Here is a 14,211-nt window from a genome sequence, read left to right as displayed (position 1 = left end):
GCGTGCCTTGGGCCGGCGCCTGCGGCCGGCGGCTGCAGAGGGCCGCAGTTCATGCCGCGCGGCGGGCCTGGGGACGGGCGGCCTGCTGGCTGGGCGCGGGGGCACCGTGGGAGGGGGCCACAACCTTGCTGTGAGGAGGGCCCACGATGAGGGCCCGGTGATGAGCCGGTTGCTGGGGCCTAGGAGATGGCGCTGCCCGCCTTGCTGGGCCTTTTAGAGAGGAGACCCAGAGAAGACGGCGAGCGGGTGAGGGCGCTCTTGTGCTGCTGGCCGCTGATGTGGAGAGGCCTGCAGTGATGCAGTGAGACTGGACCACCGGTCGGCGGTGCGGGCGGCCCGCGGTGGCCTTTATTTAAAGCGGAGGCGAGCTGTGTTGTGGAAGAGGCCCACGGAGTGCCCTACAGTGGAAAGACCGACGGCTACTGGTGGGAGTGTGCAGCCAGGAGAATACAGCCCCCGGTGACGACGCGAAGAGTCCCGGTTGAGATACTTGAGCTTAAGTGGTACCGGACGGTAAGAGATATGCTGACTGGGGGACGCCCGGTGCCGGGAGGGGCCCCCGAGGAGCCGCCGACCGCGAGATCTCCTGAGGAAAGGAGGGAGATGGCAGAGGATGAGGCAGCCCCAGTCACGAAGGGCTTCCTCACCTCCTTGTTCAAATCGCTCCGCAGCGACCTGCAGAAACTCCACAAAGACATATCTCAAGAGGTGAAGAAGTTGCGGGTTGAGCTTACATCCCTGGGTGAGCGGATAGCACAGGTTGAGGATGGTGAAACTGCCCGCAGCGAGGAGGTGGCGGATCTGCAGCAGGAGGTTATACGCTTGCGGGAGCAGCAGGATCTCCTTCAGATAAAGGTGGAGGTGCTGGAGAATCGGTTGTGCAGGCATAATATCTGCATTAGAGGAGTGCTGATCTGGGCTGAGAAGGAGGACATTGGAGACTTTGTGGTGGCGTTGGCTTGACCTGGAGAAGTCCCTGGAGATCATCCTGGATAGAGTCCATCGTGTGGGCCGATCTGGCAGAGCCGGGGACTGCCCGCCGGATATTCTGGCATGTGTCCACAATGTTGGGCTGAAAGAAAGCATTTTGCAATGAGCACGCAATCTTCCACAGGTCCACTTTAGAGGACATCAGCTCCAATTATACCAGGACCTTTCGGTTCGGACTTTGCAACAACGGTGTGAGTTTAAACCTATTACAGAGCATTTGCGTGCACATGCTGTGTCTTACTCGTGGGGTCACCGTTCCGCCTTGTTTTCCGCTGGGAGTACCAGCTTCTCCAGGTGAAGTCTATAACGGAGGCAAACTGGATCCTGGGTTTGGGAGGGGATACCCAGGGTCCAGACTTGAAGCTGGGCCCGGCTGGCGGGGATCACCCACGCTGGCGGAGGAAGGAGAGAAGGAGGAAACTGCAGCACCCTACTGCGTCGGAGCAGATCTCGGAACGTCAATCGGCAGTGAGCAGCGTGGCAGCTGGGACAAGTGCCTAGGCGAGGAGAGGTGGGGAGCCGCTGGACAGCTATGGGTCACTTATTGCAGGCCTGCGGGCGTTTGAGTGGGGCCTGGGCGGGGGAGTCGATGGACTTGGTGGGCGAACTTGTGTGTTTCTACTGCCCTGCTGAGACTTTTTCCTCTTAGGGATGTGTGCGAGAGGACTTCTTCGTTATGAGCACCTGTTGTGCGTTATGGGTATATGTTGGTATGCTTCCCTGAGAGACAAGTCATTAAGGGTCATAATGGTTTGGCCATGTGATTTTGAGCGGCTGAGGTGCTGCTCTGGGTCTTGGTCCCTCCTTGGATCTCCTCCGCCCCTGAGCAATTTTTTCTCTGCGATGTATGACAGTTAAGTGTTTAAGTTTGAATGTCCGTGGGCTTAACAGTCCGACCAAGCGGTTAACAATTCTGTCGGGTTTAGAGAAATCCGGGAGTCAGATCTTTTTATTACAAGAGACACACTTATTGCATAAAGACACATTTCACATGCGCTCAAGGTGGATCCCTAGGCAATTTTGGTCTTTAGCAACTACGAAGCATGCAGGGGTGGCAATACTGCTTTCGAGGACTTTTGCTGGGGCGATAGTGGGGAAGGTATACAAAGTGCAAGGCAGGTTTCTGGCTATTAGAATAACTACTTGGGGCCTTCACTTTCACCATTGCTTCCCTTTATTCTCTGAATGCCCAGCAGGAGGCCTTCCTGAGACAGGCGGTTTCCCCGATACTTAGCTCGCCAGATAGTGCCATTTTGGTAGAAGGAGATTTTAATCTGGTGATGGACAACGAGCTCGACCGCTCAGGTCAACGCTTTGGGCAGGCGGGGGCATTATCGGTGGTGGGGCGTCAGTGGCTGGCTGAATGTGGGTTGGAGGATGTGTGGATGAAGTCACATCCCATGCTCCGGGATTACTCCTTTCTACTCAGCGGCGACCAAGACTTATGCACGGTCCGATCTTTTTCTGGCCTCACAGGAGTTTATGCCCTGGGTCAGGGAGGCCACGATTGAACCTAGAGCCTTGACTGATCATGCTCCAATTACTGTAGAGCTTACCATGGAGGTGGGCCGGGTGGGTACTCCGAGCTGGCGCTTTAGGGATTCTTTGCTACAGAGTGAGACAGTGGAAGAGTCGCTCCGGCGCGCGATCACGGACTACATTAGCTTTAATGATGATGTAAGCACTTCTTTGGAGACTGTGTGGGAGGCTCTGAAAGCAGTAGTGCGGGGCGAGGTGATGGCACTGTCCGCGAGAGATAATAAGGCAAGGAGGGAGATAATGGAGGAGTTGGAGCAGAGGGTGGCTGTACTGGAGCGTTCCCATAAATCTACCGGCACGCCTAGAATTTGGCGGGAATTAGAGAAGGTGAGGCAACAGCTGAAATGACTGGACTGGGATAGGGAGGAGTATGAGGTAGTGTGACTTAAGCATAAATACTATATTGGGAGCAATAGGTGCGGAAAGGTCTTGGCGCACCGGTTGCGAGCGCAACGTGCGGCGTCGGCGATAAAACTGATCCGTTCCCCTTCCGGAAAGGAGGCCCGCACGAGTGACCAGATTGTAGAGGCATTTGCGGAGTTCTACCGGGGGTTTTAGGCGGCGGATGAGCGGGACAATGTGGCCCTGGATTCTTATTTAGAGGGCATAGCAATCACTCCTCTCGGTGAGAGGGAGGCATCCCTGCTGGCCCAGCCGATAAGGTCGGAAGAGGTTATATCGGCGATTTCTCGCCTAAAGGTTGGGAAGTCCCCTGGCCCTGACGGGTTTACAGCATTATTCTATAAGACCTTCTGTGTGGAACTCGCCCCGCTTTTGGTGCAGCTTTTCAATTCCTATCGGACGTCGGGAGCCCTGACGCCTAGTATGTTGGATGCTACCATTGCTGTTATACATAAGCCGGGCAAGGACCCAGAGGAGTGCGCTTCATATAGGCCGATTTCGCTCCTGAATATAGATGCCAAGCTATTCACTGGGATTCTTGCTTGCCGCCTTAATCTTTATATGCCGGGTCTTATTGATCCGGATCAGTCAGGTTTTATCCCAAACCGACAACGTGGTGATAACACGAAGGGGCTTCTGCATTTGTTAGATAAAATAGACCGATCTCGTAGGGAAGCGCTTTTCCTCTTAATTGACTCCGAAAAGGCGTTCGATAGAGTTTATTGGCCATACCTCTTTCGGGTACTGGAGCGTTTCGGTTTGGGCCCTGGTTTTAGGTCTTGGATCCGATGCGCCTATCGGCCCCCCAGGGCGGCGGTTCGAGTTAATGGTGTGCGTTCCCTGCCGTTCCCGGTCAGGCATGGGACTAGACAGGGATGCCCGCTCTCCCCCCTTTTGTTTGCGCTATATATGGAGCCCCTCGTGCAGCGCTTGCGGGACAGCCCCTTGGTTTCCGGTGTGAAATTCGGCGGAGACCACCATCTCATTACCCTGTATGCAGATGACGTGATCCTTACCCTTGCGTAGCCCGCAACCTCGCTGCCTGCGCTTATGGAGATAATAGCTGGGTTTAGCCAGGTTTCGGGATTTCGGGTGAACATGCAGAAGTCTCAGGTCCTTAGTTTGTCAGTAAGCTCGGTTCATGAGGAAGACTTGAGTGCTAGATACCCCTTTCTTTGGTCGTCTTTGCGTCTTTCCTATCTAGGGGTTGAATTGGCGACTTCTGCTGCAAAGACGGCGAGCTTGAATTATACGAAGTTGGTTCGCGAGGTACAGCGGGAACTGGAGTTGTGGGGGAGACACAAACTGTCTTGGCTGGGCAGGGTGGTGGCGGTGAAGATGACAGTCTTGCCGCGTATACTGTATGTGTTTCAGGCGCTTCCAATGACTCAACCACCTCGGCCGATTGCCACACTTCAATCGGCAGTTCTGAGATTTGTATGGGAGGGTCTGCCAGCGCGTCTCCCGCGACAGGTTTTATATCGTCCTAAGAGTGGGGGGGGGCTGGCGATTCCGTGTCTTCTGCAATATTTTCAGGCGACGCAGCTGCGCTTTCTTTTAGAGTGGAGTCTCCCACTCACTGAGAAACATTGGTGCTTTATGGACCAGGCGGTAGCAGGCTCTCATATATGGAAGGAGCCTTGGCTTCGACGTAGGCACAGGGCAGGAGGACTTTAATCTTCCCCGATCACGGGAGCAACACTACGCATATGGTACGCGGTGGCCTGTCGATCAGGGCTGACGTCTTTTCCGTCCCCGATGACCCCCATAGGCGCGAATCCTGACTTCGAGCCTGGACTCTGTCTGGAAGGCCTGAGACGGTGGTACGAGGGGGGTTGCAGGAGGGTAGGAAGCCACTTTGATGAACAAGGGGTGTTGTCCTTTGATCAGATAAGGGAGACGTATGGCTTGTTGGAGGTGGATAGGCTGATGTATTACCAGATACGGCACTGGGCTCTCCTGACGGCTAACAGAGCATTAATAGATAGGCCTCTTACGCCATTCGAAAAATGGCTGTTGCTAAAGAAGGATGATAAAAGAGTCATTTCAGAACTTTATCGGCTTCTATAGGGGGAGAAGCGCCCGTCTAAGTCAAGGGGACTGTTGAGATGGGAGAGGGAGCTGGAGAGGGAATTTTCAGATGAGGAGTGGGACAGTATATTCTATAGAATACACCACACAGCCTATAATGCAGCAGGGACAGAGACATCATATAAAGTGGCCTCCTGCTGGTATTACACTCCAGCACGGATACATGCATGGGACCATGTTAAGTCTGACCTCTGCTGGAGGGGGTGTGGAGCCACAGGCACACTTGTGCATTTACTCTGGCATTGTCCCAAGCTTCATCGTTATTGGGAGAGCATTATAGATGATATTGATACAGCGTTCCATACTAAGATCCCTAGATTCCCATCGTATATCTTGTTGGGGCTGCCCAATCCCCTTACTTTTCCCTTGAGATCACTAAAAGGGAGGCAGATGGCCCTGGCACTTAACGCAGCGTTGCAGCTGATTCTAGCTCTCTGGGGTACAGATAGGGTTCCGACGCGTGTCTCATGGCTCCAGAAGCTGTGGTTTATCCTCGCCATGGAGAAACTCACCATGGCCTCCCAGCAGCGGATGGGTGATTTGAATGTATTATGGAAGCCATTCCTTCAGATCCTATCCGCAGAATTTACTGAGTTGACATGTCCGGCTTATTTGAGAGTTTTAAAGCTGACTTGAACTTTGGTCAGAGTGCTGTGTGGAGAGATACTTGGGAGGGCTGAGACTGGACGGGGGAGGGGTAGAGGAGTGGAGAGACAGGAGGATGACATGGACTCTGGAGGGGAAGCATTGTAGGAGTGTTGTCATTTATATGTTTGTGTGGTTCTCATCTGCGGGACTTGAAGCCTGAAAGAATATTGGGCGTTGCAAGCCTGCTCACTGGATCGCAAGGAGGGGGCTGGCGGGGAGGTCCCTTTGGGCAAGGCTCAGGGATTTATTGGAGGAACTTCTGTCTGTAGATTTGGAGTTTTTACTGCGGTGAAACATTTCATCTACTGTCCTGCAATGTGCTGTCTTTGTATGTTTATACTTTCAAAATAATAAACAGATTTGATCCATAAAATAGATGTCGGCGGGCACAAACACTAGTGTTGACGATTAAAAGCTGATGCAGAGCACCAGACATCACTGGCTCAAATTAAGCACTGAAAATTGGAACTCACATTTCTTAACCAATATTTCACCTTTATCAATCTATATAAACCCAACACAGGGAAAAAAAGGGTTTTTTAATGGGGATAATAGAAACCTTGCTCAGAAATGCAGAAGGACGCTGTGTAGTCGGACAGGACTTCAGTCTGGTGTGGGACTCAGATTTAGATATCACGAATAGATCACCCCCAGGAGATGAGTTTTATCCAGAACCCTGCAGAACAAATTGACAGACATAGGGTGGTGGCTGTGTGGGGCATTACCTCCCTGGTGAAAGAGTTTTCTCCTTGCTCTCATACATACTTTCCTTATACTTCCAAATCAATTACCTCTCCTCATCCCTGCCACTCTCAGATTCAGATACAGGAACAGAAATGTCGGACATCTCCATCTCGGACCATGGGCACGCGGAGCTGGGGCGATAGGAAGAGGCTCAAGCAGGGAAAACAGTGCAGAATATAATCTAATTTGTTTCAAGTACCAGTCTTGTGGTAAAAGGGGCAAAGGTGATTCAGCTTATTAATATAAACCACGATATTCATGGTAACTTGATACACTGTTAATTGCTTTCTGTAATGTAACTGGCACCAAATGTGAAAAACCAAGGGGGATATTTATAGTCCCTTGGCGCCACCTTGCGCCACATTAACATAATTATTTATGATGTTAATGTGGCCCAACGATGCTGAAATCTCCGCACAGTATTTACAGGGTGGCGCAATGCGTGCATTGTGCCACCCTGTAACCCTTTGCTCTACATTATGCCGCGCCAGGCATGATGTATGCAAACGTGGCATTACCCATTAAGAGAGACAGAAAAATGGAATAAGGATGTCTATGAGATTTCCTTGTGCCATTTCTTACGGCACTTTTACCGCCTGCTCAAGAGCAGGCATTACATGAGGGCTTCCATTCTTTTGAATGGAGCTCTATGCACTCTTCAGGAGTAGCGCCAATTCTTTGGCACTACTCCTGCAGAGTACATCAATAGTGTCAGGGGAAATTACGCTATTGCCCCCTACCCTGCGGAATGGTGCGCCGTACTGTAAATATAGAGCACACATGGTGGCGGTAGGGGGTTGCTAAGGGGCATAAGGAAAGTGGCGCTGCACCCATAAATCTGCACCCAAGTGCCAAATCCATCATGCAAGCCATTGCCAATTCGTGAAACATCAGCGCATTAAGACCCTGATTTATACTTTTTTTGTGCCGCATTTGCATCATTTTGTGATGTCAAAGAGGCACAAACTTACAAAATACAATTGTATTTTGCAAGTTTACACTGCTTTTGCTTAAAAAAATGATGCAAATGCGGCGCCAAAAAAGTATAAATTAGGGCCTAAATGTGAAGCTCGATATTCATTGTCTGCTTACAGTTTCATAGGGGCATTTTTATACTTGTTTTGTGCCGAATTTGCATCTTTTTTTTACACAAACTAACTCCATATTTATACTTTGACACTAGACCTGTCTATTGCCAAAGTTATGGAGTTAAAGTCATTTTTTGGACGTGGAAACCTACCTTGCGTCAATGAGATGCAAGGTAGGCGTTCCAGTGCAGAAAGTGACTCTAAGGCCTTAGAGCCAAATTATCACTCATGCTAAAATCACGCACGGGGGTAACAAGGGGTCAAATGAAGGTGCAAAGCTTGCTTTGCACCATTTTTTAACGCCTGGGTCAGGGCAGGCGTTAGGGGACCTGTGGGCCTATTTCCATGGTGGAGCACCATGGAATAAGCCCACAGGTGCCCTCCCCAGGCCCTAGGGACACCTCCACCCACACCAGAGGGACAGCGGAGGATAGGGGACCCCATCCCAGGTAAGTATAGTAAGTAGGTAAGTACAGGTAAGTATTTCATTTTTTTTAAAGTGCCATTGGGGGTCGTGAAATGCCCACCCCCTTACATGGCACTGGATGCAATGGCCATGCCCAGGGGATCCTGGTCCCTGGTGCTGGCCATTGGGGTGGTGGGCGTGACTCCTGTCTTTTCTAAAACAGGAGTTATGTGGTATGGATGCCACCCACACCCGTCTAGCGTAATTTTTTTTTAAGCTAGCCTACCCTTTGCACAGACTTGCCCCATTCCATAAATATGGTGCCTGGCTGGGGCTCAAGAACGGTGAGTATAAATATGCCCCTAACTGTCTACAGTGTAGCAGGTGTCTGAAATAGGTATGGGTAAATAATGAATCTCTCACCGAAAAGGACCGGAATTGCCTTGGGCACATACTGATATTTAATCTGTACAAGCCAAATTGAGACCAGCAGTGCAATCACCAGCATTTCTTTTATCAAAGTCAAACACAATGGGGGTCATTCTGACCTCGGCGGTAAAAGGCGCCTACCGCCGGTCAGAAATCCTCCATAATCCCGCCGCGGTCGCGGAAACCCGCCACGGTCATTCTGACCCGCAGAAGGCAAACCTCCGAAAATCCGACCGCCACAACAGACCGCCAGACCAGCGGTCGGCGGAAAGGTGGAGGTGACAAAACCTCCACCGTCACGCCAACAGAAATACGCCCATGCCATTACGACCCACGAATCCACGCGGCGGTCATTCAAACGCGGTATTCCATTGGCGGGACACACCGCCGCGGTCAGAATACACACAAACGAACAAAACTCAGCCACATTGGACGATTTGAATCCCACACACCTGATACACATACACACACCACTCCCACACACACAATACAATATAAAACACACACCCACATCACCCACAAACCCCTACGCTAAAAAATTCGTAACGAAGGCAAGAGCGAGACACCAGCATCCAAAAAATAACAGCCACAGCCACTCAACACCATCACCCACACACTATCCACACACAAAACAACACACACCACCACACTCAACTCACTTAAATACACATACTCCACCCCACACATCATACACACCACCCCATGGCACCCCAAAGACAACCCCGCTTCACAGACGAAGAACTCAGGGTCATGGTGGAGGAAATCGTTCGGGTAGAGCCCCAGCTGTTTGGCACACAGATACAATACACCAGCATTGCCCGGAGGACGGAGCTATGGCAGAGGATTGTCGACAGGGTGAACGCAGTGGGACAGCACCCCAGAAATCGGGAAGACATCAGGAAGTGATGGAACGACCTACGGGGGAAGGTGCGTTCCATGGTATCCAGGCACAACATCGCCGTGCAGAAGACTGGCGGAGGACCCCCACCTCAACCCCCACAATTCACATCATGGGAGGAGGAAGTCTTGAACATCCTGCATCCTGACGGCCTCGCAGGAGTCGGCGGAGGAATGGATACTGGTAAGTTGAAGCTTCAATACTGCTTCCCCCCCACCTGCATGCCAAATCAGACCCCAACCCTCACCCCCATCCTCGAACCCCACCCTCACCCCCACCCCCATCCTCACCCCCACCCTCACCCCCACCACCATCCTCACCCCCACCACCATCCTCACCCCCACCACCATCCTCACCCCCACCCCCAGCACACCTATTCCCCGCCAATGTCTCACCATCACAACCCACACATCCCAAAACCTAGGCCTGCATGCGTCCACTAAGCATGGACACCCATCACCAAAGCATGCCCAATGCATATACACATCCCCCCCACAAGCCACCCTCACCAAAGCCCCCATACACGAATGCCAGCACTTGGGGACACGAGAACCCACAGATACACCCATATGCCACACATTGAAACTATAACCATACCTCTATACCCCTGCAGGACCCGACCGTCAACACACCGCGGCGGAGGGGCCAGAATTATCCACACCCCCCACCCAAGAGGCCGTCAGCGATGACAGCAGCTCTGTCGACCTGGACACCGATGACCAGCCCGGACCATCGGGGACCTCTGGACAGTCGGTTCCCCTCACACAGGCCCAGGCCACTACAGACCCTAACCCCTCTGGGAACACCAGCACAGCTCCCACCCAGCGGGCCCATGCCTCTGTCTCCAGGGCGCGTCAATCTGCGGTGTGTCTACCACTACAGGGCACCCAGGATAACCCACCACCCCAACAACAACAGGGACCTGGGGGCAGTGGTAGTGGGCACACCGGCCAGGGGGCAGAGGCCCAGGGAAACAGGGGAACTCGGAGGGCAGCTGTGCGACAGGGGGGGGAGGAGAGGCCCAGGGAACCCACTCTCCACGAGGTCCTCACCACCATCATGGGAGCATACAACCGCTCCCAGGAGACGATGGCGACGGTACTGGCCCGGTTCCAGGAGATCCAGGCACTGCAGGAGGAACACTATCGGGGGTACAGGGAGGACATCACAGCCATCAACACCACCCTGGTTACCATGGTAGGGCTGCTGCAGGACCTCGTAAACACCAGGGCGGACACTGAACAACACCCAAGGGCCCCTGCCACTAGCCTGGACCAAGAACAGCCAACCACCTCTGCCGGCGCTAGTGGACAGGAGGCCCCCGCACAGCAGCAGCCCACCAGACCCCCACCTCCTGCAGGAGAAGAACCACCCCGCAAGAGGGCCCTGAGATCTCGCAAGAAGACAGAGTAGGATGTCAAGACCCCCGCCAGCAATGGATACCACCTGATGTCATCCCACTGTCCCACATTGTCACCCTGTCCATCCTTGAACTGCCCATGCTCCATCTCTCCACAGGCCTCTGGACAATGCACCTGTGTGACTGTTACTCTGGACTCTGCCATGGACATTCCTTCACCATAGCCCCCACCCACTTGAAACCATCCATCCCATTTTGAGCACTTCAATAAACACCTATTTTGCACCAAAATATCTGGAGTCTGGCTGTGATTTCAATAGATTGTAATTGACATGACAGTGCAAATATGTCCTTGTACATGGTGAAGTCAACAAACAGCTGCCACAAAGCTGTAGTCCATGGGGAAACGAAGCACAGGACTCGTAGTGGGGACCCCAGATCTGAAATAGGGAGGGAAAAGCCAAAACTCAGTCATCATACACTGGGGCAAATAGACAGGCAGCAGAGATGTTGGAGAGTAGTTAACATTTACTAAATTATCTTTGAAATGTTACCTGTGTCCTATTGGAAGTACTGTTCAATGATTCTGTCCCTGTTGTCTGTTTCAGCCCCGTCGTCTTCCTCCTCGTCACTCTCCTCAGGTTCCACCGCTGCCACAACACCACCGTCTCGACCATCCTCCTGCAGGAAAGGCACCTGGCGGCGCAAAGCCAGGTTGTGAAGCATGCAGCAGGCCACGATGATGTGACACACCTTCTTAGGTGAGTACATTAGGGATCCACCTGTCATATGCAGGCACCGAAACCTGGCCTTTAGGAGGCCAAAGGTGCGTTCGATCACACTCCTAGTACGCCCATGGGCCTCACTGTACCGTTCCTCTGCCCTGGTCCGGGGATTCCTTACTGGGGTCAGTAGCCACGACAGGTTGGGGTACCCAGAGTCCCCCACTAGCCATACACGGTGTCTCTGTAGCTGTTCCATCACGTAAGGGATGCTGCTATTCCTTAGGATGTAGGCGTCATGCACTGACCCTGGGAATTTGCCATTTACATGCGAGATGTACTGGTCAGCCAAACACACCACCTGGATGTTCATTGAATGGTAATTTTTTCTGTTCCTGTACACCTGCTCCCTGTCTCTTGGGGGAACCAAAGCCACATGGGTCCCATCAATGGCACCAATTACGTTGGGAATATGTCCAAGGGTGTAGAAATCACCCTTCACTGTAGCCAATTCGCCCACCTCAGGGAAAATGATGTAGCTCCTCACGGATTTCATCAGGGCAGACAACACTCTGGATAACACCTTCGAAAACATGGGCTGAGACATCCCAGAAGCAATTCCCACGGTTGTCTGAAATGACCCACTTGCCAAGAAATGGAGTACTGACATGACCTGCACCAGAGGGGGAATCCCTGTGGGTTGGCGGATGGGGGACATCAGGTCGGGCTCCAGCTGGGCACACAGTTCATGGATAGTGGCACGGTTAAGACGGTAGGTCAGGATAATGTGGCGTTCTTCCATTGTCGACAGGTCCACCAGCGGTCGGTACACGGGAGGATTCATCCGTCTCCTCGCCCAACCCAGCGGACGGTGCCTAGGAAGGACAACATGGAGCACACAGTCAAGCAACCCACAGGTACGTACTCACAGCTAGCACAGTATACGATTCTCTATGCAGTGAATGGCGTGTCTGAGTGGCTATGCAAGGCCTAGGCCTGTGTGACGCAGTTGAAATTGAGCCATGTGGGCCCGGGAAATGGCGGCTGCCTGACCTGTGAAGTGTGACAATGGGATGTGAGGTCAATGCGCTGGCGTGGCACACCGCGGCGGGCGGCGGGCGAAGACCGCGGCGCTAAGCCGCATTGGTTAACATTGAAGCCTATGGGTTTCAGGAGCCAATGGTGAAGGGCGCCGGCGGTGGCGGGACGCACCGCCGCGGTACGCACCGCCGCGGACGTCACCGCCATTTTCTATCTACTTATCCACTTGCGACTTGAACTTTCACAGGAGAGGACCTATACTGCAAGTGTTGCTGTGACCTCGGTCTGGAAGGGACAATGGCTGCTGCACCTGGGGAAAGGGCCCCTGCCTTCACTGGAGAGGAGTTGGAGAAACTCGTGGATGGGGTCCTCCCCCAGTATGCGCTACTCTACGGTCCTCCAGACCAACAAGTGAGTTTAATTCAATCTGGATTTGGGGACACTGGCTGGCTTGGGGGCCTGGCGGGGGGCCTGGCGGGGATGGGGGGCATGTTGGGGCTGGCGGGGGGCATGGCGGCGATGGGGGGCATGTTGGGCCTGGCGGGGGGCATGGCGGGGATGGGGGGCATGTTGGGCCTGGCGGGGGGCATGGCGGGGGGCCTGGCGGGGATGGGGGGCATGTTGGGCCTGGCGGGGGGCCTGGCGGGGATGGGTGGCATGTTGGGCCTGGCGGGGGGCCTGGCGGGGATGGGGGGCATGTTGGGCCTGGCGGGGGGCATGGCGGGGGGCATGGCGGGGGGCATGGCGGGGGGCCTGGCGGGGATGTGGGGCATGTTGGGCCTGGCGGGGGGCATGGCGGGGGGCCTGGCGGGGATGGGGGGCATGTTGGGCATGGCGGGGGGCCTGGCGGGGATGGGGGGCGTTGGGCCACTGGAAAGGAAAATGCTGACAAACTTGAACGTGGTATTTCTCCCTCCCTGTACGTGTCACATAGGTCCGCGCCCATGAGAAGATCGGGATTTGGTGTGCCATCGCCAAGGAAGTCCGGACCCTGGGGGTCCACCATCGACGGGGCACCCACTGCCGCAAGAGGTGGGAGGACATCCGCCGCGGGACCAAGAAGACCGCCGAGTCTCTGCTGGGGATGGCCTCCCAACGTAGGCGGGGTGCCTGCCGTCAACTGAGCCCCCTGATGTTCCGGATCCTGGCGGTGGCCTACCCTGATTTGGATGGGCGGGTGAGGGCAGCACAGCAGACACAAGGGGGTGAGTCCAAGCATTATCTACTCTGTTGTCGCGCAGTGGAGGTGTCTGGTTGGGGGAGGAGGGCTGGGGGTCCCCCTAGGCCAGGGCGATATCTGTAGGCTGGGCACCCCCGTAAGCCCCTGTGTCCCCAGCCACCACCCTCAGTAGTTTGTCAGTACAGCCATCCCTGGGCCGTGTCATCCATGGGTGCAGTTGTCAACTCTAGGCGTGTAGGGCATGTTCCACGGAATGCGTAGCGGACCCCAAGTGCGCAACTTAGTGCAGGGGGCATCTGTGTCTGTCATGTCCGCTAACTGTACCGGAGATCCATGTACTCAATATCCCTTTATTTCTCTCCCCCCCCCCTTTTTGTTTGTCTTTCTGTGCTTGTGTGCATCAGCATCATCAGGCGGAGGAGAAGTGGCATCGGGGCAGGAGGGAGCTGCATCTCACATGGCCCAGGAGGGCCATGCCACAGAGTCAGACTGGACCAGTGAGACGGAGGGCGAGGGGAGCTCCACGACGGGGACGACTGGACCCTGCAGCGACACGGACACGTCCTCGGAAGGGGGCTCCCTTGCGGTGGTGGCACCATCCGTGCCCCCCGCCATTACAGGTACAGCCGCCACCCAGCGCACCATCTCCGCCCTCCCAGCAGCCCCTCAGCGT

At 54.2% G+C, this 14,211-nt stretch overlaps 1 protein-coding gene across 1 annotated transcript in view; it reads right to left on the bottom strand.

The window, feature by feature from the left end:
- LOC138293868 (cytochrome P450 2D14-like) overlaps positions 1–14,211 on the bottom strand; it is a 298,270-nt gene that overhangs the window by 33,322 nt on the left and 250,737 nt on the right. The window contains exon 10 of the mRNA XM_069233169.1: positions 648–843. Within this exon, the coding sequence (XP_069089270.1) occupies positions 648–843 (196 nt within the window). The remainder of the gene's footprint in view (positions 1–647; positions 844–14,211) is intronic.

The sequence above is a fragment of the Pleurodeles waltl genome, chromosome 4_2, assembly GCF_031143425.1.
Source record: "Pleurodeles waltl isolate 20211129_DDA chromosome 4_2, aPleWal1.hap1.20221129, whole genome shotgun sequence".
Lineage (NCBI taxonomy): Eukaryota > Metazoa > Chordata > Amphibia > Caudata > Salamandridae > Pleurodeles > Pleurodeles waltl.
Note: the sequence above shows the minus strand (reverse complement) of the source record. Positions and strands in the feature narration are given on the sequence as shown.